The sequence below is a fragment of the Passer montanus genome, unplaced genomic scaffold (genome assembly GCF_014805655.1).
Source record: "Passer montanus isolate IOZ18808 unplaced genomic scaffold, ASM1480565v1 scaffold43, whole genome shotgun sequence".
Lineage (NCBI taxonomy): Eukaryota > Metazoa > Chordata > Aves > Passeriformes > Passeridae > Passer > Passer montanus.
Genome location: NW_024369151.1, coordinates 3,279,745 through 3,305,446, shown reverse-complemented (window position 1 = coordinate 3,305,446; position 25,702 = coordinate 3,279,745). Strand labels below are relative to the sequence as shown.

At 43.9% G+C, this 25,702-nt stretch overlaps 1 protein-coding gene across 2 annotated transcripts in view; it reads right to left on the bottom strand.

Moving 5' to 3' along the window:
* PAPPA (pappalysin 1) overlaps nucleotides 1-25,702 on the bottom strand; it is a 175,030-nt gene that overhangs the window by 93,404 nt on the left and 55,924 nt on the right. For both annotated transcript variants that reach the window (XM_039720237.1, XM_039720239.1), the window contains exons 4-7: nucleotides 24,282-24,575; nucleotides 19,845-20,037; nucleotides 13,672-13,793; nucleotides 7,673-8,180 (exon numbers count right to left, since the gene is read on the bottom strand). In XM_039720237.1, coding sequence (XP_039576171.1) covers nucleotides 7,673-8,180; nucleotides 13,672-13,793; nucleotides 19,845-20,037; nucleotides 24,282-24,575 — 1,117 coding nt within the window. The remainder of the gene's footprint in view (nucleotides 1-7,672; nucleotides 8,181-13,671; nucleotides 13,794-19,844; nucleotides 20,038-24,281; nucleotides 24,576-25,702) is intronic.

The window sequence follows — 25,702 nt, the reverse complement described above, 5'->3', positions numbered from 1 at the left end:
CTGGGATGCCTTGTCTTGGGATCACAAAACCATAAAGATATCAACCCGCCCTTACTACCTTTATTCTTGCATCATGTGCAGCCGAGCCAGAACAGGAGCTACGGATTCTGTCAAGTGCCAGCTTTAGTTACAGCGTTACATAAGAAACCGCAACAGCGAGGAACCACAAATCTATCACTACAGCTGGCACCAAACAGCCTCTCTGCACAGGCTTAGCGGAAAAGCTGCCTCCTGAATGGGCAAAGAGTGTCAAATTGTTCTTTCTCCTCTTCAGGGCAGGGTTAAGGCAATTTGGCAGAGGGTGGTAAGGGAAAAAATTGCTTTATCTGCTCTGTGTGTGAGGTCAGGAAGTACGTTTTCTTCTTTTGCAGAGATAACCTGGCACCTTTAATGAAGAAAGCAGGGAAGAAGGAAAGCCATCAGAATGTGGCTTCCAGCTGTCAAATCACATCAGCCAAGTGGAGATGCATCACCCCTGAGAGCAGCAGCGCCACTGGCCCCCAACACTTCACTGGGAGCTCTTTGGATGGAGACACTCTGTGTATTTCCTCTGTGAAACACCCAGCACACCACTGGCAGCTATAAATAATAACAACCACTACCACGGGATTTAACAGCACGGCATGTGAAGGAGAGAGGCAGGAACAGGAGGTGGAATAGAAGCAGTTTTCATCTTTTTCCTCTTTGTGGCTCACTGAGCCCTCAGTGCAGAGCAGGGCTGTGTTCCCCTACCTGGCACAGGGAGCAGCATCAGTCACCCCTGTGCCTCCCTGTCCAGACCCGTGCAAGCCACAGGTGAGGCCCCACTGCTGGGAAAGGAAAGAATTTCCCCAAGGGGTGTTGGCAGTGCAGTTGCTACTGCGTGGAGGAGTCTCCTTCCCAGAGCACGTCACCTCTGCTAGGGACAGGTGAACCCATGAGCAGTTTCCTGATGCTGGGAGGGAAGGTGTGGGACAGGCAGTTGTCCCGTATTGTTCTGCTCTTGCATCATAGGGGATTTCCACATTCATTAAACAGGAACAACAATCTATATTGGCTGCATGAGGAAGGAGTTGATGACACAGCCAAGGCCAGGTATGGCCTCAGGGCAGCACAGGGACAATGCCAGCCCCTTGCTGAGCACCAGGACTGATACAGTGTCCTACACCAGCTGCATATCAAGCATCATAACTTTGCCAACACTGACCACAGGCAGCTCCAACATACCCAAAACTCTTTACTGACAAGGTTTTTGTGCAGTGACAGCACGGCCACTATTCCTGCTGGGAATAATGAAACATTTACTTCTTAACAAAAGGAGTTTCGATGAAGAACTAGGCAAGTTCTTCAACCTGACCCTGGAAATTACAGGGGTAGGAGAAACCTGGTGGGACAGAAAGGTGTTTGCTTCTTGGGAAAGCTCAAAATAGCTTTGTCAATGGAAAGCTGATGATAGGGAAGCTCTTAGAAATTAGCAAGAAAGTGTGAATAAGAGTAAATCTGTTCATGCCGAAGCTTGGTAAAAGTGTTTCTACTGGATAGGAGCTGTAAAATGTCATATGGATATAGCCAGGGATCTCTAACCTATTACTAAAGAAAAATAATATGGAGAATTGTGCAATTTTGAGAAAGAAACCTCCTAGTTGGAACTAGTGAAAAATGCTTTCAATAACAGCAGTTCCCTGGTAGTGTGTGATGTGAGAATGGGCATTAAATACTCAGTGACTCAACAACAGACACATTGTTTTCATTTACATCTAGTAGCAGCAATAGGCTGGATATAAAGATAAGTTTGAATGAAAATGGAATTTTTTCATTCAGTTAAAAAAAATCAGAAACCCAAAAGTTCCAGTATTCAGAGACATACACAATTGGTAAATAGGCTCAATGCAGAGAAGGATGGAGGTATAATGCAGAAATGAATAACTTACGGGTTTGGATATCTTGAAATGGTCCATATGTTGGTATAAGATAATATTACACATGTTAGGACCAGGAAAGTCTGCATAAACTGGAAAATCTTTATTGTAAGTGACAGGGGAAAAGAGCTAATTGGAAAGCCAGGCTGGACGGAGGTCTGAGCAACCTGGTCTAGTGAAAGGTGTTCTGAACATGGCAGGGGTTGGAATGAGATGATCTTCAAGGTCCCTTTCAATACAAACCCTCCCATGTTTCTGTGGATTCTATGATTTATTCAATTGTAAGACAACTATGAACCATCAGGGGGATGAAAAAGCATAGGAGGCTCTTGCACATATCAAGGCAAGGCCTTTCCAGGGTAGCTGGGTAAGTGTTGAAGCACAAGGACAGCTGGAATGCCATCTACAATTCTAAAGCCAGCTGAGAATCCAGATGTGTAGCACACCAGTATCTCATGGACAACCTTGCAGATAAATCTGGGCATTCAAAGTGTTTTCTTAATATTTTAGTCCTATCTTAGATAATCCCCAGTATTTCCTGGCGTATTGAGAGAGGTTTGGCGTAATAACTGTGGAGGTGGGATGAGCAGAAGATGGGTGATAATATGGGCTTCAGCTTTTGGTGTAAGGGAAAAAACCACCCAGTGATCTGTATCTTGTTTGGATGGAAATATGGTGTTAATTATCTTCATGACAGATAGATTTGGCAATTCATTTTAGTTGCTTTAGATCATACATTCCTCTGGCTGGTAGACCTTCAGGAAAAAAAAGAGAAATAGATCTTTGAGGTGAAGGAAGGAATGCCATAATAAGGACAGATGCCACTGTGAAGTTTTGGTGTTACATTTTGCAGGGACTTAGGTTTGGATATCATCAATGTGATATTCATAATCTCCCAGTCCCATTCAGCTGGGCCAGGGTCAGGTAAATGCACTCTTCTTCTTGATTTCAGGGGCTGAAAGGCACACCAATAAGTGACTGTAAGGAAATTACAGGTGGGATAGAAAGGTATTTACTTCTTAAGAAAGCTCAAAATAGATTTGTCAATGGAAAAAGAAAATCTTTTGTCTTGCTCATTATGAACAGCTACTGCTGATTCTCCAGCCTCTCTGCTTGTTCATATTTGTAGGACCCTTCAGACTGAAGAGTCACTTTCCATTTGTCTCAATTTTTCCTCATCTGGGATTTCTGACGAGTCACTGACCATATGCCCCTTCCAACTGGGGACCAGTAACAAACGCTATATGAATCAATAAGGCAAATTTGGAAACAAATTATTGTGTTGGATGATGTAGAGGGCTAAAGCTTGTGAACTGCTAAGGACCCATGAGCAATGAAACCCTGAGGACCCACAAAGAGTGCCACAGGAGCCCTCTAGCCATCTGCCATCCTGAGGGTGGCAATTTCTCTGTCATTCTGCAAACACTCCAGGAAGCCAGAGTGAGATCTTAGTCCACCACCTTGAGGTGTTAAAACAGGCTTAAAGCCCAAGAAATGACATGGATTTTATAAGTTCAGCACTGAATGGAAGTCCTGATCCTAACAACATACTTTAAAATATTGCACTTACTTGAACAAGAACTGCTGTTTACACAGATGATGATCAGTCCCCTCCAACTATTATCAAGCAACAGAAAAGGTTTAGCCATAGAATGTCAGTGCAAAATAGCCAAAATTGAGAAGAAAAACCTATTCCCTGTACAAGAAAATGCAAGCTTCTCTCTCAGTGTTTCTTTTTTGAAGTCTGAATGCAGGATCTCTATGTGTCAGCTCGGTACCAAAGTTCTGGAAGGAATGGCTCAGAATAACATATCACAGGACTGCAAACTGGCTTCTCAGTGAAGCTCAATTCTGCAAACCCAAACTTTGTACCAAGGCTTCGTGCTGAGATTCTTTCTCAGGTTATTTCAGTCAATGCCTTTGTCTTGAAAAAACCCTACTGGTTAACACCACAAAGACAACCTGATCCAGTGCTGTCCACCACACTTTGAGGCTTCTTACAAAGTTTGTGGCAGAAAACTTGGGAAAATTTCCAACTCTGAAACTTTTTCAGTTAATCTGACGACTTTCCAAAACCAACCTCTGTGTCTCTTGGCTTGGACTGCCAGAGGAGAGCACACAGGTCTTGTAAGTGTACTCAGCTCCTCACTGCTCACAAAGTGGGATACTGGGAGTGCCATGGGGAACATGGACTGCCCACCCCAGACTGCCCTGGGGGGACTGACACCATCCAGAGAGCTCTGGGCACTGCCTGCTCACTGAGCTCTTAAGAAAACAGCAATGATTACACTCCAACACAAAAATGGGAGCGTAAAAAAATCCAGTAAGGGCAAAAAGCCACTACCTCAATTGCCATTGTGACCATGTCACACAGTATTTCTAGAGAACAGCCTCTGAGCATGTGCACAACCCACACACTGGATTAAATTGTGAGCTGAGACTTTGAGACTTGCAGATGAGGCTCCTTCTTTATCAGTTGCTGTGGTGTGAAGACTCAGCACTTCTATGCTGCACCTGGCCTGACCTCTTTTTCCCCCCACTGATTTATTTAGGTTTCTTCTCTTCTCCTAGGATCTAACTCTCATTTTGTATGCCAGATACCAGCAATTCTGGCTGATCACACACAGTGGAATTGAGTGTATCTTGCCTGGTTTCTGTAAAGTCCAAGGATAAGGTCCTGAATAAGGTCCTGTCCCTCAGAAATGAATGTTTAAGCCTCAGCTTGAGCCAAGACTTGAGATCAAAATTCAGCTTGAGAACAGAAGGTCTGGCATTATTTTGCATTTCTTAATAAAATGTTTCCACTGTTCTAGTTATTTACTCTCCTCTGCGGAGCACCCAGTGCTGACTAGGCAAGGGCTATCCATTAAAGGTTGTCTCTCCTCTCAGCTTAAAAGGAAGTTCCCTCTCTCTGACAGGAAGAAGGTAGAAGAAATTAATTTTTCTTTCAACATCGCCACACCTGGGGAAAGGATCTTGCTTACAGATAACAGTGCAAGCAAATATTTTCTTTGGGAGAAAAAGAGAAAGTAAAGATCAAGGTCAGAGGAGGCAAGAATAAAGATATGTGACTGCCTTCAAAATAGCCTTCCACAGAACATGTGGGGGTGTTGTTTTATTTAATATGGAAAACATGCAAGGGCACCAAGGAGGGGCAACTGGCTTGGGGCTCACAGGGAGATAAAGAGGCTGCAATGTCTGGATGCACAAATATGCTGAATTCCAGTGGTGCAGAATGAAGTAAACAGGCAGATGTGAACAGGGGAGAGAGACAGTATTTACCTCTATACACATTCATAAGTAGGAGCATGGCCCAATGCCCCTGTCCCTGAATTCCCTTGTCCTTTCCTTCCTGCTTAGGGAGTGCAAAGACTCTGGCTAGTCTTTGCACAGGGTTCCAATGGAAATTCATAATGCTTTTGCCTCTACAGAAAACCACAACCCCATGCAAAGTTTCAAGGAGTTTGTTGTGTTTCAAGGAATGGTCCAGCAGCAGCCTCTGGATCTCCCCATCACCAGGGGATACAGAGCAGTGCTGTGCCTGGATGACATGATAAAAATTAATCTCACTTCTCAAAAGTTCAAACACATTCAGAAGTCTTGAATCACACAATCACAGACTGGTTTAAAGATCATCTTGCTCCAAACCCTCTGCCATGGGCAGGGACCCTTTCCATTATCCCAGACCACTCCAAGCCCTGTCCAACTTGGCCTTGGACACTTCCAGGGATCCAGGGGCAGCCACAGCTTCTCTGGACACCCTGTGCCAGGGCCTGCCCATCCTCATTCAGCCAAAACAGTCACAAAGCCATCTATGATTGCTGAAGAATCTGCATATCTCCTCACCCAGTGACTAAAATTTCTCTTCCCAAGTGTCCTGCCAGAGCTCACTGGCAGGATTTTCCCTCTGGTACCCGGTAAGACACAGAGGAAGTGAGCCCAGCTGGCCTGGAGGGTTTGGATGGGATTTGGTTGTGAGGTTGGCTGTGCCAGCTTCCAGGAGCATTCATTTCTGTCCACTGATCACAGGTGGAGCCCAGAAAGACTAAATTAAGTGTTCTGTCTGATTCTTAGTTGGCTGTGTAACTACCCGAGACATACAGACAGGGATAGTGCTGTTACCCAATGTGATTTAATCAATGGCCCTCAGCAAAACTGTCATTAATTCCTGGCTGAGTTAATTCTTAGAGCACTTCTCCACCTGAGCTATCTGTAAGCTTGAAGTGACCCACAAAATCATAACAAAAGGCGTAGAAATAGAATTCAGAATACAAATTATGTTTTGGGTTTCTCTTTTTTCTTTCACATTGTGTTATGAAGTCAAAACTGGACCTGTTTCTGTGGGAACTTCAACAAAAGACGTAGAAATAGAATTCAGAATACAAATTATGTTTTGGGTTTCTCTTTTTTCTTTCATATTGTGTTATGAGTCAAAACTGGACCTGTTTGTGTGGGAACTTGTGCTAAGGTATGCAAATATTTCAAACCAAACCAGTCCCATTTTCCAGTGAGAGTGGGCTAGGTTTCAGGCAAAGATGCTTTCACAGCAAAATCTTGGGAAAATTCACTACTTTCCACATTTCCAATATGCCAATATCCATCTCATGCTAAGTGCCAGCAATTGTCTGAAAAAGGCTACAACCCAAGAAAGCACTTAAGCACATGCTTAACTTTCAGCACATGAGTAATCTTAGTGATGTCCTGCATTTTGTTTTTAGATTCACTATTGTTAGTTACCTTAATTTTTTAAATCTGTAGGGACAATTTGCATCTTCTGAGATGCATAATTGGGCCATGAAAAGGGATGGTAGCTCATGACTACTGAATTGTTAATTAATCATTTTTATTCTATTTAAATATGCTTTAGAAGACCGTAATGATGTATGCTTCCTTGATATTAGCTGTACTAATTAGATCATCTTTTCTAAATTAGAGTGCAGTTTTCTTAGCAGGTTTCCTTTTATCTGGTGTTCATTTTTCAAAAGAGCTTCATGTTGCTCCCACAGATGAGTGAATCATTTCCAGGGAATCATGTTATGCAAAAGATATTTTAGTTCCTGGCAAATGCTTATGGGTAGATCACGGATCTCCTTGAAATTAGTAAATATTTTGAACTTTCCTCAACAGTAATGCATCCTTTTACTAGATGACTGTAACTGTATCTGGGATGACACTCAGTTTCTACAACAAACTAGTGCATTTGCCATGTTTCTCATTTCAGAACAATCTCACACCAACACAATTGGTTTAGTGACCCATGAAAGCAGAAAATGGAAGTAGGTGAAACACATCTATACACTTGAACATGCATGTGTATTTCTTTACACACTTTTTTGAGCAGTTAATTGGTGCTCCAGCACTGAAAGCCCTGCTTTCTCCTTCTCCACCAAAAACATTATTTTCAAAAGATTGCCAAGGAAATGGTGAGCATGTTATTCCAGAGGTCCTCATTTAGGTTAGCCTGAACATTTAATTTATCATACCTTACGTAGACTGCATTATCCTTTCTAGTTAAAGAAAGTCTGAATGACACATCTCTGTACAGACAGCCCAGAAATTTCTCAAAAACTCTCAATGAAATCTCAGGTTATCTCATTTGGGTTTAATGCTCCTGGTTTCAGGGACAAACTATGCAGATATCCTGACTTGGTAATTCTTGTCATGTCTGTCTAATTCAACACCTCAACAATCACTTGTAGTGCTGGACATTAGAAGGGTGAGAAGAACAGGGCATTGTTTTGATCTATCTAGCTGTCTGGAAAGCAGCTACTTACGTGTCCACAAATCTCCTACTGAGGTTTGAGATGACCACTGGAGATCCAGACTGGAAAGGGGGGTCCCGCACCACTTTGTACTGGATGGGTTTGCAGCCTGAGCACAGGGTGCTGTGGGGGACAGAGCTCAGCATGGCAGCGTCGATTTCCAGGTGCTCATCCAAGGTGTAGATCTGGATCCCATACACCTCCTCTCCCACTTGTCCCACATCCAGCTTTATGGTCAGTGGGATGTCACAGAAGACATTCTGTGGCCCGAGCGAAATGTTCTTCCCGCTGACAGTGAGCAGCTTGATGTCATTCACTGCTCCACTGGAGTCCCAGTCTGGGGAAACAAATGTCACCCAGATTGTGAGGGACTCTGGAGTCAGGGGGTAGCGAAATTCCAGCTGCAGGTAGCAGCCCTGGGGCTCGGGGCAGGCTGGGGGCACCGTGTGTTGGTTGACAGCCGAGTTGGGACTCCATGTCCTGACACTGGATTTACAGGGCTGCTCAACGTCAGGGTGCCCTGGGAAGGAAGAAGGAGGCAAAGAGAGGGCACAGAAGAAGTAGAAGTTAGAGAACATGAGTTTTCATTGGCATCAGTTTAAAGACAGACTGGTAGCAGGAGAACATATCTGTCCAGGAAACCAATTATTTACTTAATCAAAACAGGCAGGGCCAGCACGGGGAGGAGGAACAGAACACCAGTGTCTCCTGGCCAGGTGGGAGACACAAACCCAGTTTAAGTGCCCAGCTGAACTGGACGCCACACAACAGACTCTGTGCCAGTGCAGCTGGGCCTGTATTTCCTATTTCTAGTGTTTTGCCCTGTGCCAAACTATAGTATTTTCTACTTCTTCCACTTGGTAATTTACCTGATAAACAGAGTCACTTTGCCTCCAGTTCACCTCCTACTTATTCCCTTGCCTCTCATTGAAAAATACAATCTTTTTCCCTTTAACAAAGACAAGAAAAGAGCCTTTGTTTGTTCCAAGAAGCAGTTGTGCTGTTCAGGGGCAACTCCTGTGGCATTTACAGGTTGATCTAGCATGTTGTGCAAGGCCCCTTTTTTGGAGGCACATGGAGCACAGGTCTGAGCTGTCTCTTTGCTCTCATTGTGATGAAACAACAGGCACTTGTGCTTTTACTCTTCTCACCATTGGCTGTGTTCAACTACATGGGAGGTAGTACTAAAAAATAATGAAAGCCACAATGCTTGCTGGGTTCCCAAATACTATGGTAACATTACAACTTGGCGTGGAGTCATGGACTGCAAGATCCAGAGGGGTCAGACGGGTGGAACAGTTGGTAACAGAATCCAGTGAGAGCTATAAATTCCCTTTTCCTACCCAAATAATCACACAAAAAGGGAGGCAAGCATGACAGGGAGAAGGCAAAGTACAGAAAAGAAGATAAAGAAAGGTAATGAGAGGAGAGAAATGCAGAAGGCAGAGGGGAAAAAAAGGACAGCACAGTTGTTTGCAACTGAGGAAAAAGCAAGATAAACTATTGGGCATACATGGACAAACAGGACATCACTACTAATTTAAAGAGAAAAGGGCAACGTGTGAAGGTTATTCTGATTGTCAGTGATTCAATGAAGTGTTAGAAATGTGTCTCTTTTGTCAAGGATAAACAGCTCAGGGAATTCTCCTGTTCATACCAAATGAACCCAGATGCAGAATAGATTTCCTGGCAGCCTTCCTGCGATTCAACGTTATTGTCCTGCAGATGCCCAACTTTTCATGCTTCCCCTTCACCTCCCATATCCCAGAGCCCCTCTCTCCTCCTCACATGGCAGAAAGCAGCGGGAATGCCACTAAGACCAGCATCTGGAGAGACCACAACAGTGATACGTTTTGAAGAGAGCCAGAGGCCCATTTAACACGCTCGAGTTTCCCCCCTGGCAAGTGTGCGAGCCCTGTGGATAATCACTGTGAGCAGCAATACCCCATTCAGCTCACGTTATCTCACCCTCATTGGCAGCTGGGTGTGCTTGGCTGAGCCCTCTGACGACTTCCTCAGACCCACAGCAAACTCCTGACTGCAGCCCTAAGGTCTTTTTTAACTCCAGTATCTCAGAGGGCTTTTGGAAAGATGTGTGAATTTTACCACTGCCCTCTCGCAGAAAAGAAAATGGAGCTAATGGCTCACAGCCCAGTACGTCCCCACCTGGGATCCTGCAAATTCACCTCTGTCAGTTCAAGGCTCAGTAAGACTTAAATTCCAAACAAACCTGCATGTTTGGGTACATCAGTGTGCAATCTCTGGAGAGGCATGAATTGGACTCAGCCTCCAGGGAGCTCAGCACACAGAGCATTACCCCAAAATAGGTGGCAGATTTTAGTCATTCATAAACTAAAAACCTCAATGAAATTGAGATAAAGATACTCTTTCTTAAATATTATGAAACATTTAGACCCGGGTGAGAAAGATTCATTTGATTATGGAAGAGGACGAAAACCTTATTTCATATAACTGGACTTCTAGAGATAGGTAAATACTCTGAAAATTACAAATATTTTTATGTTAAAAGAAAAAGTATAGAAGCTATTCTTCCCTCCGTACTCGGATTTTGAAAATCCTTTGCCTTATGAGACAGATCAGACAGAGAACAGCATCTCATGCAACATCACGTCTTGCCTAACACAAAACAGGAATGTGAGTTTTGTGAGGAAGAGCCAAACCCCATGTCCTGGTTTGAGAGCAGGGTTGGAGTTAGGAGGGTGCCTTTCCCTGAAATGCTGTCCTACAGCCTGGTGTGTGGATCCATCATTGTGCAGTTAAGTGCAGTCCCTGGGATGAATTCCCCAGCACAGGGACAGAGCCTCAGAGGCCATCTCACATCAGGAGTAGACCTCTTCCTCAACTGCAACTCACCTGCCTTATTTCTTAGGTGGTCAAGATAAAGGAACAACCCAATTCTCCAGTGTCCAGCTGGGACTATTAAGATACAGAAGGAATTGCTCTTGAGGGAAATATTAGACCCAAGAAAAGGCTGAGCTCTAGAGCAGCACAAGGCAGCAGCAACATTTTTATAAAAAATCTCACACTTCTCTCAGTCAGCAGTGAGCCAGGCAGGAGGAACTGACTGATATATGCACATATTGCACAGCAAGCAAAGGTACCCACTGGGCTTGAGCCAAAATCACCTTTCTTACATAAAACCCCCCTTTGACAGAGTTATGGAGGTGCTGTAAGGTTTGTTGACCTAGCTGGTGCTGCTGGTGAGAATCCAGGTAGGCTAGAGCCTTCTGTCTCTACAGTGAAGATAAAGAGTAAATCAGAGCTGCCTGATCTCATGAGCCTTCTAACAACCTCCGCCAAGGAACAAGGAGCCCCTCGTTCAGGGGCCACAACTGGCTGAGAAAGAACCACAAGATGCCTCAGCCTTGATGTTGGATTCCACCATGCTCAGGAATGAGCAGGGAATTAGGAAGGACACTGCCCACAGCAGGGTTTTGCAATGGGTACAGCTCCCACACAGCCCAGACCACTGCTGGTGCAGCTGCCTGGGGTAGGAGACCTCAGGAAAAAGATCAGACCAACCAGAGCTGCTCCAGAGACATGTGAGGAGTGTGGTTTTCTGCTCAGAAGCTGAATGAGTCCTACGGAACATTTTCAATGAGTGTCATCTCAGATTTTAAAACAAGTTAATTTTGGCGGTGCTTGTGCCTCTTTTGTCTTCATTTTCCATGGACATTCAAGCAGTGGAGATTTACACACAAAAACCCCTGCAGAAAGTGAATTTAAAGCTTGACGGCTTGAGTAGTCACAGATAGACAATTAAAGAAGCCAAACAATGATCTAACTTCTATTTGTAACTCAGAGCAAGTGCAAATAGGCAGAGGGTCTGAGTGTCAGGGAGTGTGGTAGTGGAGACAGAAAATCATGGAGCAACAAACACCATACACTTGGTATACTTTCTACCCTAAAGTGGCAACAACTCATTAATCAAGAGGACATGATTACCAAATTTCTGTTCCATAGAAGTGGCACAGGAGCAACTAAATGAGACAGATAAGGATCAGACTGCAGCCTTCATAGTTAAGAACATGCAGGCACACACAGCAAGAAGAGGAAATTAAATGCAAAATGCTGCTGAGTAATAAATCTTAGAGTAGCTTAGTTTCTCTAGGAATGATGCCTCTGGCAAGACGTGCAAGATCTAGAAGTTTTCAAATCAAAGCTCAGTGAAGAAATTTTAATGGAACTGCATATTTCAATGGAATACACAGTCCTTTCAAAATAAAAACACTTTGCAAAATTTGGTTTATTTGGCCAAAATTTTGTCCTGGAAGGGAAAATAGCAAGAAATTTTTAACTATTGGAACTATTTTAACTATTGGAACATTGTGTTTTGACATTTTTGTGAGAAACCTTTTCACTTTTGCATCTTGAAACACTTTCCATTTTGATATTCAAAGTTGCTTTTGCCCTAGATTCTATACTAAGGGTATATTTTCGACTGTCATAATTTAACCAAAGTCCATACGAGCTAAACAAAACATTTTGGCTGGCCTCAAACACTTTTTGCTTTTAATTTTCCTTCATGGAGAATTTCAAAAGTTTCAAGTTTTGTTCCAAATGAAAACAGGTTTCAAAGTCTTGCGATCCTTGGCTAAGTGGAAATTCCACCTTCTACCCTGAACTGCTTCTGCAAGTGATCCAAACTTTGCTAATGATGTTTACTGGGTGATCCAATCATCCTCAAACCCAGAGCGCAGCTTCCCAGGATGGAGCTTCCACCCACAGGCCAGGTGTGCTCTGAGCTGTGCCCAGCAGCCTTGGATGTCCTGAAACCATGGAATGGTTTGCTTTGGAAAAGACCTTAAAGTTCCACCCCTGCCATGGGCAGGGACATCTTCCACTATCCCAGGTTCCTCCAAGACCCATCCCACCTGTCCTTGGACACTTCCAGGAATGGGGAAGCCACAGCTGCTCTGGGCAACCTGTTCTAAATTTAGGGGGTGAGTCAGAGTGAAACACAACCTCTGCTGGGCTCCCACCCTGGGACACGTGTGTGTGGGGCAGAGGACACTGATCACTGTCCCATTAAGCAGCAGGGGCACAGCTCATTCCACATGCTGACCTTAGGACAAGGGAGAGCTCCTGCCCAAATAATATTCCTTGCAGAATACCTCCCACATGCTTTAGTTGCAGGACAAATAAACCCTTAACATAGGAAGGTACTTGTATAATGAGTTTGCAAAATCCAGGATTGTCCTTGGGGCTCAGTGAGCTCACCTGTGTGCGCATGGTGAAGGGTGGCTGCTCCGGAAGGAAAAGTTCATGAGGCACAGGCTGAAATAATACTCTACTCTTTCCAAAGTGTGATTTGGGATAACTGACCTTTGCCTGGTACAATCTTAAATATGCTCCACCACATACACCCAGGGACGTAACGGAAGGGACGTGTGGAGGAGTTAATGATGGAGATCTAATGGCACTGCACAACCAGCCCTGCAGACCATTCTCCCTGCAACAGGCTCCAAGAGAATGACTTGCAAAACACCCTGAACAAGAGGGCTTGACGTGGTCACCTGCATTCCTGCTGCAGGGCACTTGCCCAAAGAGCAACCTCCTTCCAGCCTGGCTGCTGCTGCAGCCCGCTGTTATTCACCACAAGTGAAGGCAGCACAAATCAGGCCCAAATAAATAACAGCTCCTCACTTTTGGAGTTGGAGTAGAGGGAGAAAACAGCTCCCCTGAGGAATTCGTCTGGCAGATGTGAATGGTCAGAATTTCTTGGCACTCTGCTGCTTTGTGAAATTCATGTTCAGCTCCTGGAATTCACTTAATTCATGGGCAGGGGCAGGACTCAGGGGCCAAAACACAGGCATTTGAGCCAGTGGCATTCCTTCAGGGCACAGCGTTCCTCTGCCTGCTAGCTCTGTCCAGGTTACATGCAGATATAACAGACCATTCCCAGATTTTCCCACTGTCTTTGTGGCTCTCCCTTTGCCCTGTCCCACCTTCTCTCCCACCATGTGTTTGTTCCCATCCCTGTGACTCACCTTCTGCCTCCCGTGGGCTCCAGTGTCCCGAGGGATCGCAGGGCATGGGAGAAGAGGCACTGAAGGCGTACTGCACCAGGACTCTTCCTTCTGCACACAGATCACATGCTGATCCCACTTCTCTAGGAGGCCAGGAAAACAGGAAAACACACCAACTTAGTAACAGCTGAATGAGCTGCTTATTCAACTATATTAAAAGCAATAAGATTTAGAATTCAGGTCCACTTAACCCCCTTTTCTCAAGACACTGACAAAAGTGTTTTCTGATGCTGACCTTCTGTAGATTTAAGTCAAGAGCCTGTGTAGAAAGCATTTTTGAGTGCTCTATCCAACACAAAATGACAGCAAATTGGGAAGTCACGTTCACCTATATTTCCCCCTCCCGTACTGGACCAAACTATGACAAAAGAAAACATGCATTGCTTAGGGGTTAGAGCAGAGAAATTTGCCTCAGGTGTTTTCAGATCTATTTCTGCTCTCACCATGGATTTATTTATTGCTTGAACTTGTAATATCTTTAGGATTGTCTTACCAACAAGATTGGCTGAGCAGGGGTTAAACACCAATTCACAAATCACAAACTGGTTTGGGTTGGAAAGGACTTAAAGCTCATCTCATTCCATCCCCTGCCATGGCAGGGACACCTCCCACTGTCCCAGGCTGACTCCAAGCCCTCTCCAGCCTGGCTGTGGGCACTGCCAGGGATCCAGGGGCAGCCACAGCTGCTCTGGGCACCCTGTGCCAGGGCCTCACCACTCCCACAGGGAGTAATTTCTTCCTAACATCTAATCCAAAACTACCCTTAGTCAGTTTAAATAGTTTTGCTAACAAATTCACAAGATCGGGGTTTAAGTTGATGTAGACTGGAGTAACTCTAATATCCTCCATAAGGTTAAGATGATTTCTATCAGCTGAGGATGCAATTCATACAGTTCAGCCCTATGTTCCTTGGGGTCACAAATCTGGAACTCTGTATGACTCAAAGTACATGGTTATTTACCCCAGTAAGCTGCTTACTATTCAGAATTAATTGTTCTGCTTTAAGGAACACTTTCTGCTGAAATGGAAAGTTAAAAATTAATTATCCTAATGATCAAATGCACCGGAAAGGACAGAAGTTTTAGGCAAACAATTTGTGTGTAACACAGTGTACTCTCTGTGCTACTCTAGTAAGAATGGCTTGAGTAAATTATTAAATAATTCATATCAACTATTATAATCAGCTATGCTAATTTTAACCATCATTACCACCACTGCATGATTTATTTTAGCACTGCTGTGAAGAGAGGACTGTGATCCTCAGGCAGAGGTTATTTGGGATCCTCAGTGGCTGAGCCACCCTGAAAGAGACAGTAACTGGCTGAACCTGTGCAGTTCAGGAGGGGATGCACCTACTGAAAACACCTGAAAAATACAACATGGCAATGGGGCAGAATAAAGAAGAGAGAGAAGAAGGCGGCCCTCACTTTCTTTCATGGTCTGCAACACTGGTAATGAAAAAATGTGGGCATGTTGTGAGCAACTTCCCTTCGTGTCTCACTTCACCCACCTGCACCACTGGCAAGATACTGCCTCCCTGTTTCATTTCTCAGCTGCCTATTTAGCAGAGGTTTAGGTGTCTGACTCAGCTTGCCTGAATAATACATGCAAAACCAAAATTTCTTAAAAAATCAAAAGACCTGAATAAATGGCCCTGAGAAATCAAAATGTAGAATTATTGTTCTGCAGTTGTTCTTCAGACACTTCCACGACCAGTCAGGATAGAAGTCCTGCAATAATAATCCTTCAGTTTCTCTACAAAGAGACTCCTGCATTAGCACTTGGTCCTGGATGAGGAGAGGGCTCTGGAAGCCAAGTTTCCACAATTAGGACTGCTTTTTACTCAAATTAGCAGCTATACAATTTCATCACAGGCTGCCATGGTGGAAAAAAACTGTAGGCTTATGGACAAACATTTCCTTTTACCAGTGAGGACTTGGAGGTAAGAGAGAAATCACAAGGAGCATCATGTGGGAAAGGCTATGAGCAAACTTTCTCTTTTTACTTTTCCAGTCTGGGAGCCAAACTCAACCCTGATGTAACTCCACTGGCTGAAAGGACTTACACAGGGGATGACTCCTGGGTTAGAGTTTTTGGTCTGCAGACTCTTGCACACAAATCCTATAAAGAGCCATGAATGTCAAACCTAATTATGGAATTGCATTTACAGGCTTATGAAAACCTAAGCCAGGTCCTTATACCTTATGAAGCCATAGACAACAAGAAAAAAAAAAGAGCATAAATTGGTTCAAAAACCACTATTAATTGGAATGATAGCCATATCTGCCACCTTATACATGGCGGCACATGACTGCCCAAAGTACAGGCTAATGGAAAATCTAGACTTCTCTGTTTTCTAATAGGCCAAGTACTGGGGAAATTCCAGCTTATGAAGTTCAGAGCACAGGAGGAATTCACTCCTACAGCATGACATTTCAGTGAAGTGGGTTCAAAATCTAAAGATTACTAGCGAAAAACAGACCATTTCCTTCAGGGCCAGCACCAGTTCAGTAGGCAACTCAAAATCACTAAAAATCTGTCATTCCTTTGGGTAAAGAGTGCCTGTTTACAGACTAAATTTGAGCTGCTATACTTGAAATTCAGGATTGGTCTTCTCCCCTGTCAGGCGCTGAAACTTTCCAGCAAGGTTTAACAGAGCGATTATCAAGCCCAGCCATCTCTGGGACACCACACTGACCAAAATATTTGCTTGTTAAGAATGAGATAGAATCAGATTCATGGAAATTAATGCTGTCACCTCAATGAAAACTTGAAGAAAGATGCATTCAAAGATTTCTGCCTGAATTTGCTGCAGAGCCCCATGACAATAACTGTTTACATCTGCCCACGCATCTCAGACAGGAGGTGCATGAATGGATGTTCAGAGACAGCAGATGAACATATCCAATGGGTGCAGTCAGGAAATGAAGGGACTTCTCTTTTTCTGGCTTGTTTTGACTTGTTTCTTTTGCTTTATTGTTATTTTATTATTACATGTTATTGTGTGTGCATTTTTTCATGCTTTTTTCAAAGGGAGGATGAAGAACGGGAAGGATTCCAATCCTGTGGACAGGAGCTACAAGAAGAAATGCTGGTTCTTGATATATTTGATTATTAGGGATGTCTGGGAGCCCAACCAGTTGCTGGAGCTTAGGGTCAAAGCATCCTGACAAATTTACATGCAGGTAAGTGACTTTTTAGAGTGAGAGAGCAAATATCAATAGAACACTCTGAAGAGGCCAGAGGGGTCCACCAGGAAGAAGATTTTACTCCTGGGCAAAACTCTTGTGTCTACTTTTGCTAAATTGGGAGAACACAGGAGAGCCACCCCCAAATTTACAGGAACTAGGAGTTAACATTGCTCTCTGCCCCTAAATCCACATAAGTAATCAGGTAATTTGAAGACCCTACGAGGAAAGCATCTAATTCACCTACGACAGAGTTGTATCTAAGCAGGGAACAGACACACAGTCTTTACTTTCCATGCCTCATCTCCCTTCAACCTGTCAGGACCTCCCACAGACACAGCTAGCCCAGTGCTACGTTTTTAAACAGAAGGCTAAATTTTCCCTCCCTGACTTTCATTAAGCAGAGGTCACTGCCTGTGCACAGCTCTGGAGAATAAAAGAGACATAAAAGGAACTTGAGTTACGCTGAGCACGCCCACAGCAGCATCATAATTGGGATCAGGAGTGAGCTCTGGGAGTGAAATTCCCCCTGTTCCCTGCTTCCAGCACTCAGAACAGTCCTGGAGCAGAGAAGCTGGACCCAGTTTTACCAGGAACCAGAGTGGAGGTGTGCTGCAGGACCACACCTGATGTGCTCCTGTGGGAGCACCGTGAGCCCCCAGCCCCTGCGGTGTTGACGTCAGGTCTTCATTAACAACTGTTTTGCGCTGGAGATCTACTTCTATTGGGCCACAACACTTGCTAATGTAGCCAGAGCCATTCATCCTTTGAAGGCTCTTTTACACTGTCAAAACAGCAAGGAAGGGGCCTCTGTGCATTAGAAACCAGGCCCAAGGCACTCAGCAGCTGAGTATCAGTCTTCTGTTTTTTACATGAATAGTCCCATTGAAGTGAATGAGTTTATTCATTCAAGTGAGGCAAGTAAAATTTGGGCCAATGGTGTTCACTTTGTGTAAAAATATCTGCAAAGATTTACAGTATTCCCACACACAGATAAGATTATACTTGGCCAATTTTACCTCCTACTTGTCTTGCACAGTGACCCAATTTCACAAATTGATACAGGCATGAGTCTCTGACCGAGCAGTGCTGGACACAGCGGTTCTGGAAGTTCAGCACGTGGGCTTTTCCAGGATTAGTCACTAGAATAATACTATCATCCTTGTTTTGATTAGCAGATCAAAAATTTGGGCATGTTTTAGACAGGGTCATTTATATGTTTCAGTGACATTTTTAAATGGTCACGGCAACATTGCTGTGTCCGTTAGCAGTGGGAATCTCATTTTAACAAGGAATTGGACTCAAAGTATTTGAGGCTGTCTCTTTAAATCTCTTCAGTAATACTGAGCACACAGATTTGAAAACCCAAAGGACTTTTTTTTCCTGGAAAATCACTCTTTATTTAACATATGATAACTCTGTTATGAAATTTTAGATTTAACAGGCTATCCACTGTGTGTTATTTAAGAAGCAAGTAACTAGAGGTTATTAAGAACATATTGATTGAGTTATAAGAAATATGTAATAAAGTCATATTTGGTTACATAACAATTAACTCTGCATCAATGTGTTTTTTAGAGGCAGATGGCATTTATTTAACACACAATAAGCATCTTCTGAAATCTAAATTAAATTGGAGAAACTTAATTAACCTAAAAATGATTATAGGCTGAAAAATTCTGAATTAATTTTCAGAACTATATGAGTCCTTTTCACAGGTAGGGAATAAAAGGATTTGGTTACAAAACTATAATTAAAGCAAACACTGTTCAGAGCACAAGAACTCTCTTTATCAATTCCTAACAGGATTTGATTTCCCTCCCCATATTAATCTCCAATAAGGGTGGAAAATCTCATCTAAGCAGAAAATAACAGCTCTCTGTCTAGTGGGATAAAGCACAAGCTGGCCACTGAAATGGCCATGGTGTCCTAGCGGTGCTGGAAGGAGTTTCATCCTTGATGGAGGCAATGGTTTCAAGGTGCTCTCCCAGCACAAAGCAGCAGTGCAATGCTGAGGCAGCTTTTTGGGTGCTAATACGCTTGTAAATTTGGCCTCCTGTGCTCTGAACTGCTGCGGTCCTGAAGGACACTCCAAGTTTGCTCTCTATAAAACAACAAAGCAAGAGGTGGAGAAGAAGTGCAAACGGGGATGTGAGTTAATGGTAATGCGAGAAGGTCAGTGATTTGGGAAGTTCTCTGCCAGGACTCCCATAGCTCCTGCAGCTCATCCAAGAGCTGCATAAGAGCATTTAGATGAGCTACCCAGTTACTCGGGTCATACTGGGGCAGAATTGCACTGAATATGGGCTGCAATGAGGTGCAACTCCCGCCCAGAGCCCTCCATTTTCCATTATTGATATCACATAGCTGCATGCCTGCCAGACAGGAATACACACCCCTACACTGAACTACAGGAGATTCACATCCTATCCAGGGGTTTGGGACTTTGACTCTGCCCTGCTCAATTACCATCTCACATCTGCAGCTCAGGGGAGGAGGCAGCATTTGTCCCTGTCCCCACTCCAACCACCTCCTTGCCCATGAGCTCTGTGATGTAAAAACAAGATCCACTTTGTCCTTGCAAAGGGAATGTGCAAGGGGAGGAGGGGGGAACATGCAGGCACAGCGGAAGCCCACAGGTATTCGTGAGCAGCAACAACAGCAGGAATCACAGGGCCGGAATCTTTGATTGAAAATTCCTCCCATAACATATGGAGAAAGATTTGCCCTTTACATGGCAAATCAATGGCCTTCAACTGAGTGCTACAGGCTGAGAAAGGAAGAGCAGACAACAGATCAATAACCTCCTCAGTATGAACCAATTTAGGAAAGAGCCTTAAGTCAGGCTGAGCACAGCACATGACCAAGCTGCGCTCCTGGAGTGGGGCCTCCAGTTCTCCCCTTCCCATTTTTCCAGCATGAAAGTACAGAGCAGAGCATGATCACCTTTCAAAGAAGTGGCCATCGATGGGTGGAAACCACTCGAGGGTGACAGAGGTGGAGGTGCGAGCCACAATCTGGGGGGCAATTGCCACGGGAGCCGGTTTCTTGGTGGGCTGCCAGCTCTGGTAGACGAGGTCCAGGTAGCAGTGCATCCTGGCCACCTGGTTGGGCGTGAAGGAGTTGGTGCAGTCATCATCTAGAATTCAAACAGAAGCCACGTCAGCCACGTGGGACAGGAGGTGGGAGCAAGGGGAAGAATTACGACCTGGTGAATGGCAGCTGCTTGGAAGGGCCGGGCTGGGATCCCACAGCACTCCAGAGTTAATGGGCTGTGAAGGAATTAGCGCAGCCATCACTTGTGGAGGCAGGTGAAAAGAAACAATGGTTGAAAAGGAAGGAAATAAATCAATAAACGTTCCCTCCCCCTGACCTGGGATACACCTGAAGCACCCAGAGATCATCTCTAAATCAGGCAGAGACAAGGAGGGGAAGAAACAGAAAGCTTCAGTGCAGCACCTTCTGGGCAGGATTTGGGCCACCAGTGGAGCTCTGGGTTTAAAAGAATTTCACATTTAAAATAATATCTCTCAGAAAGAGATAAGGAAGATGGAAGAGTAAAGGAGAAAATACTGACTGGTAGTCATGCAAACTAAGGGCAACAGACTGTCAGTTCTGTTAGATTAAAACACCATAGCATTTTAAAATACATAATTTTAAAGTTCTTAAATTTTCTAATGAGCAAATAAAAATGTTCTGGAAGATCAATTCAAAATATAATTTCAAACACTGATAAAAACGTATGTTTTTGGTGCAGAAAATAACTTTAGTTCTATAAATTCTCCCCCATTGCCACTATGATTCTAACCCCTTTCTGAACTTTTCACAAACATTTCTTGATATTTCTTATTTATTTTTCATTCAAAATGGAGGAATAATTATGCTGGATAACTTCCCATAAATACCCATTTCTCATTTCATCTTGTTTTCCTCAAACATGATTTGGCAACAAGAACACATCCACTGCCCTCTGAACACCATACAGCTTTACAACTACAGTGCCCCAGAGAAGTAGAAAATTGCTGTTTCTCTATTGTGCAGATCCCAGAGGGAATAAATATGTTGTGCAAAGTCACCCAGCAAAGCTATGCTGAGGAACTTGATGCTAAGCACTTCAACCATTTTTCTGGTGTTCTTCCCATCAGATGAAAAGCTCTTGAAAACACAGAGTGTTTCTTCACATGTGCCTGCAGAGTTCCCAGCCTGGCAGAGCTTGGTCCCAGCTGGGATCCAAACAACAATGACAGTTCTGCCCAGGTCAAGTGCTGCACTTCTCTGGGAAGATGCAGGTCACCGGAGGCTGCTCGTGTAAGTTCAATATTGTGACAGCATTAGGAGGTGCTGTGATGTTTACAAGTCCATGCCCTGTGGTACTGCAGAGGAACAAGAAAATATGAATTTCTTCTAAAGACAAATGAGTATTTGCTGGCTAATTTAAAACCTGGCCACATCTTCCCAGAGATGCAGGCAAAAGGAGACGGCTCCAGTCGGGATCCAGCAGCCCTCCCACAGTAGGGACACACCAGCACACGTGTTTTCCTGTGTTCCTCCCAATTCCACTGAGCAGTGACACTCCTCTGATCAAACATGCACAGCAGATAGACACACACCACCCTCTTGATAATATCTACAAATCCCTGTGGATATGCAAAAAGCTGCTTTAATGTGACATCTCTGGATTTCCTCAATAATTATCAATGGTCTATCCCTGAGCACGCTGTAAAAGCCATAAATATTCTTCACGGAAGCACAGAAGGAGACAAAGGCCCTTAATAGCCATCATAAAAGAACAATAAAATATATATAGGACAAAGCAGTGGGACAATGGCACAGGAGAATGATGACCTGCATTCTCAATCTGTTTAAACATCAGCACAGCCTGTGTGCAGGGGGAGGGGAAGGGAGGAGAGGCGAGGGAGAAAGGTGTTCCACTCAATATCAAGAAAGGTTCAAGATCCTCAGATAAAGCAATAATTAGAGAAATTCTATACTTTGCTGGGATGATTACTCCAACAGAATTCAGAGGAAGAATTCATAATGATTTCATGAAAAGTCATCTAAAATACTAACTTATCTTTTATTTGGGAACACCACAGATATTTGGACTTGTAAAAATAATTTACAAGTCCTATTTCTCACACTACCTAATCTTTTGGCAATTGTAACTTGTTATTCCAGGAAAAATAAAAATTATAAGTCAAAGTCACTTTGCTCAGTGCTGGGGGTAGCTGGACAGATGGATTGGACAGGAACAGAGAGACAAATACAATAGGATCAAGCTGTACATGAGCAGCAAAACAGAAATGAAAGAAAGGCAATTCCTAGAACTGCATGACCTCAACCTACATGTTTCAAAGGTATTTTGACAGCAATTTGATATCCTGATATATTTTACTCCACTGGCAACAACAGAAAAGCAAACAGATTCATGCTTGAGCTCTAGAGATATCTATCATGTTGCTTCACTTAATTTTTCAAGGAAAAAGAAGAGGTTTCAGCTCAGAACACCAGCACACATGTAGCTCCCAGGAGCAGATGGGTATCTCTGTGGTCTGCCTCTGCCTCAGCTCCCGAGTCAGCTGGCAAGGCAAGTTCTCTTTGGAAGATAAGAGCTCAGAGTTTTGAAACAGGCATGCTCTACTGCTCACCACATCCATACGAACAGATTTGGTGGGGGGATTTTGTCATCTGGAGTGGCCCTGTCTCATCTGAGGGATGTTACCATGGGGCTGGACTTGGTGCTCAGGCTCCCTGCACAATCACAGGCACCACAGCACAGAGCACACTGAGGAGCTGACTCGGTGTGTTTGTCCCTGAAAACACCCTCTAAACAAACAGAAAAATAGAGAGAAAACTCTGCATTGCTTTTAGCTAGTGCCACAAAGGGCATAAAAGCATTTTGGTTATAAATCATTTCAATCCATGCCCCAGATGACATTAAACACTTTGCTTCTCTACAGTTTTATTACAGAATAAGCACTCCTGTGACCTTTTGAGTGGGAAATCTGTGTTTTTGCCTGGAGTATAAAGGTGCCCTTCAGTGTCTGTAAGTATATTGGTTGCCTTTAAAATGTTGTTGATTCTGTCAGCTCACTGTCATAGACTGTCACCACAGAGAGACCCTGCAGCCCAAAATAAGGGGAAATACGTCTCAAGGTATCCCCTGCTCCTTCTGAGAAATAACAGAGGAGCTTTCAGCTCTCCTTGAGCTTCCAGAGGTGCATCAGTGTCCCCACTCCAGCCTCATCCAATGGGACAGGGTCACAGGAGCAAATGCCCTCTTTGGGATGTGCTCTGTTGGGAGAATGCACATCTGGTCAGCAGAGCTGTGCCTGAGAGTTGTAACCATATCAGCTTTTGCTTTGAGGGGTGGTCATACCACATTGATATGGAGCCTCTATTGTTGCACTCCCAGCACAAACCAGCACAGCACACTGGTAGTCCTTGACCAGGCAGAATCCCACTATTCACATCCTAAGGATGGAACTGGGATGTGATTCCAAATCAAACCTAAACATGGCATTTCAACAGACACCTGGAGGCATGGGCAGTGCGTCATTAGTTGTCCACTTGTCACAGGGTTATCTGACAGCCTTGATGGTATCAATATTCATATGACATTCAATATCTCCTTGGGAGAGTATAAACAGTCTCTGGATTTGAGTTTTTCAAAGACCTCATACATCAGGCATCCAGATCTCAGAGAAATAGGGTGTCAGGTTTGCTGTAGAGCCTTTAGAAGCTGTTTTCTTAATGCTTATCTCATTTCCTCCATCCCCCAAAACTTCTGCCTGGTCTTCACATGAAACTCTGTGAATTTGAGGAAAACTGGGATAAAAGAAAAGAAGAACTAGAAGGGATTTCTGATCAATCAGGTCTGATCCCTCATCAAGCCGGGACCTAGACCTTTATCAGCATAAAGAAGTGGACTGAGAAATCAGGGGTTGTGGTATTCACATTCTCTGAACAGAGAGAGACATAATTCACTCTCCCAGGATTTTTCCTGGGAAAGACGGTGAGAAAACAATTCTTACCTCTATTTGCTGCTCCTGTTGTTTGTCACATGTGGAATGTGTTATGGAGATTGTTTACCGAAGGTGATGATTGTTTGGATTGTTTGGCCAATTGGGTCAAAGCTGTGTCCTGGCTGTCTGAGAGAGTCACGGGGTTTTCTTGAGCATCTCTTTAGTGTAGTTATAGTATAGTATTAGTGTAATATAGTATAGCTTAATAAAGCAATTGTTCAGCCTTCTGAATCATGGAGTCAGAGCACATTATTCCCTGGCTGGGGGATCGCCTGTCTCTATGATAAGGGGTAATATCACAATTCTTTGTTCCTGCTCAGCCACAGACCCCCCCAGCAACCCAAGCAGAGGCCAGTACCTGCGTAGCTCATGAAGTTACTGAAAGGCGTGTTCAGGAAACTGTGGAAACCACAGGTGTCATTGCCAGGCCCAGGGTCCCCACACAGCTTGTGCTTAGGAGCAGGGTTGGTGTCACTGCAGAGGTCTCCAGTCTCAAAGGAGGGCTCTGTTTCCATGCACGGGTCGCTGCAGGACAGGATCTCAGAGATGCCCCTGAAGACGTGGTAGAGCCCCAGGCTGTGCCCAATTTCGTGGATCATGGTGTGTGTGTGGCCAGGGATTCCGTAGAAGGAGGGATTCAGCACGATGCCACCTGCAAGGGGAAAGAGAATGGCTTCTAGGTTTGCCTTGTGTTCCTCAGGACAGCAGGAGAAAGGGGAAAGAACAGCTTCCTAAGGGTAGCTCCTCTGGCAGTTTGTTGGATCCTCTGCAGCACAGACAGTTTTTTGCAGAACCAGACATATTTCCTGCCCAGCAAAGTTTCATCTCACCCTTAATCTGGGGCTCTAAGGAGAAGGAACTGTGGGACAAAGCTCGACATCCCAAACCAAAAACACTGCAACAACTATTATTTCAACAGAATAAACTCAAGGTAGGTTTTTTTTGGTTAACTTAGAGGAAAATCCTGCATGAAATTACTTCTTAGTATGCTATTTTAGATAATTTCATGTGCTTTGAGAGTGTGACTCTGCCCAGAAAGGTGTAAGCAATGTATTTGACACCAAGAGTCAAACAAAACACACCTGGAACACTCTGTATAATATTCCCCAGGGTAAAGATGTGAGAAAAGCCTATTAACTTCTGAAACACCCTGAGAACTGCAGAATGCTCCACCAATACTTGCAAATTAAGAGCTGGGCAAAGCAAAGTGTGCACACCCAAGGCTGGAGCAGTTTTTTCAGGGTGTCTTGGAGGCAGCTTTGAAGTAACTGTCAGAAACACACTGTTCATGTATTCAGACAAGCTTGGCTTGATCTGAACTGCACAGTCCACTAATGAATATGCATTAAGTCTAAAGTGTCAAAAAAATATGAAATCCTGGAATGTGATAACCCTGAAAGAACTATGTGGTTATTAAATGTTTTTTTTGCAAAGAAAACTAAAGGTGTTTTCTGTTGTATGAATTAAGGGATGTGCAAATAAGCAAATGGCAAATTAGTGAGGACTTGCAGTACATTGAATTAATCATATGAACTATATTTTTAGCTCAGTTAGGTGTACCTTTGTATTTAAAATATGATTGATGTTTTCATTATTTAGCTTGTTGATCTCAACTTTTCTAAGCCCTTTATTTAATACCCTTTTTGTGTCCTGCCTTCCATGAGAAGAGGAGACTGCTTTGTAAAAGTTATAGTGGGAATATAGATCTTGGACATGGTACTCTAATAATTTAGTGACAATGAGGAGAGAAAAGGTTTTGGCAGCGGGAACTTTATCAGT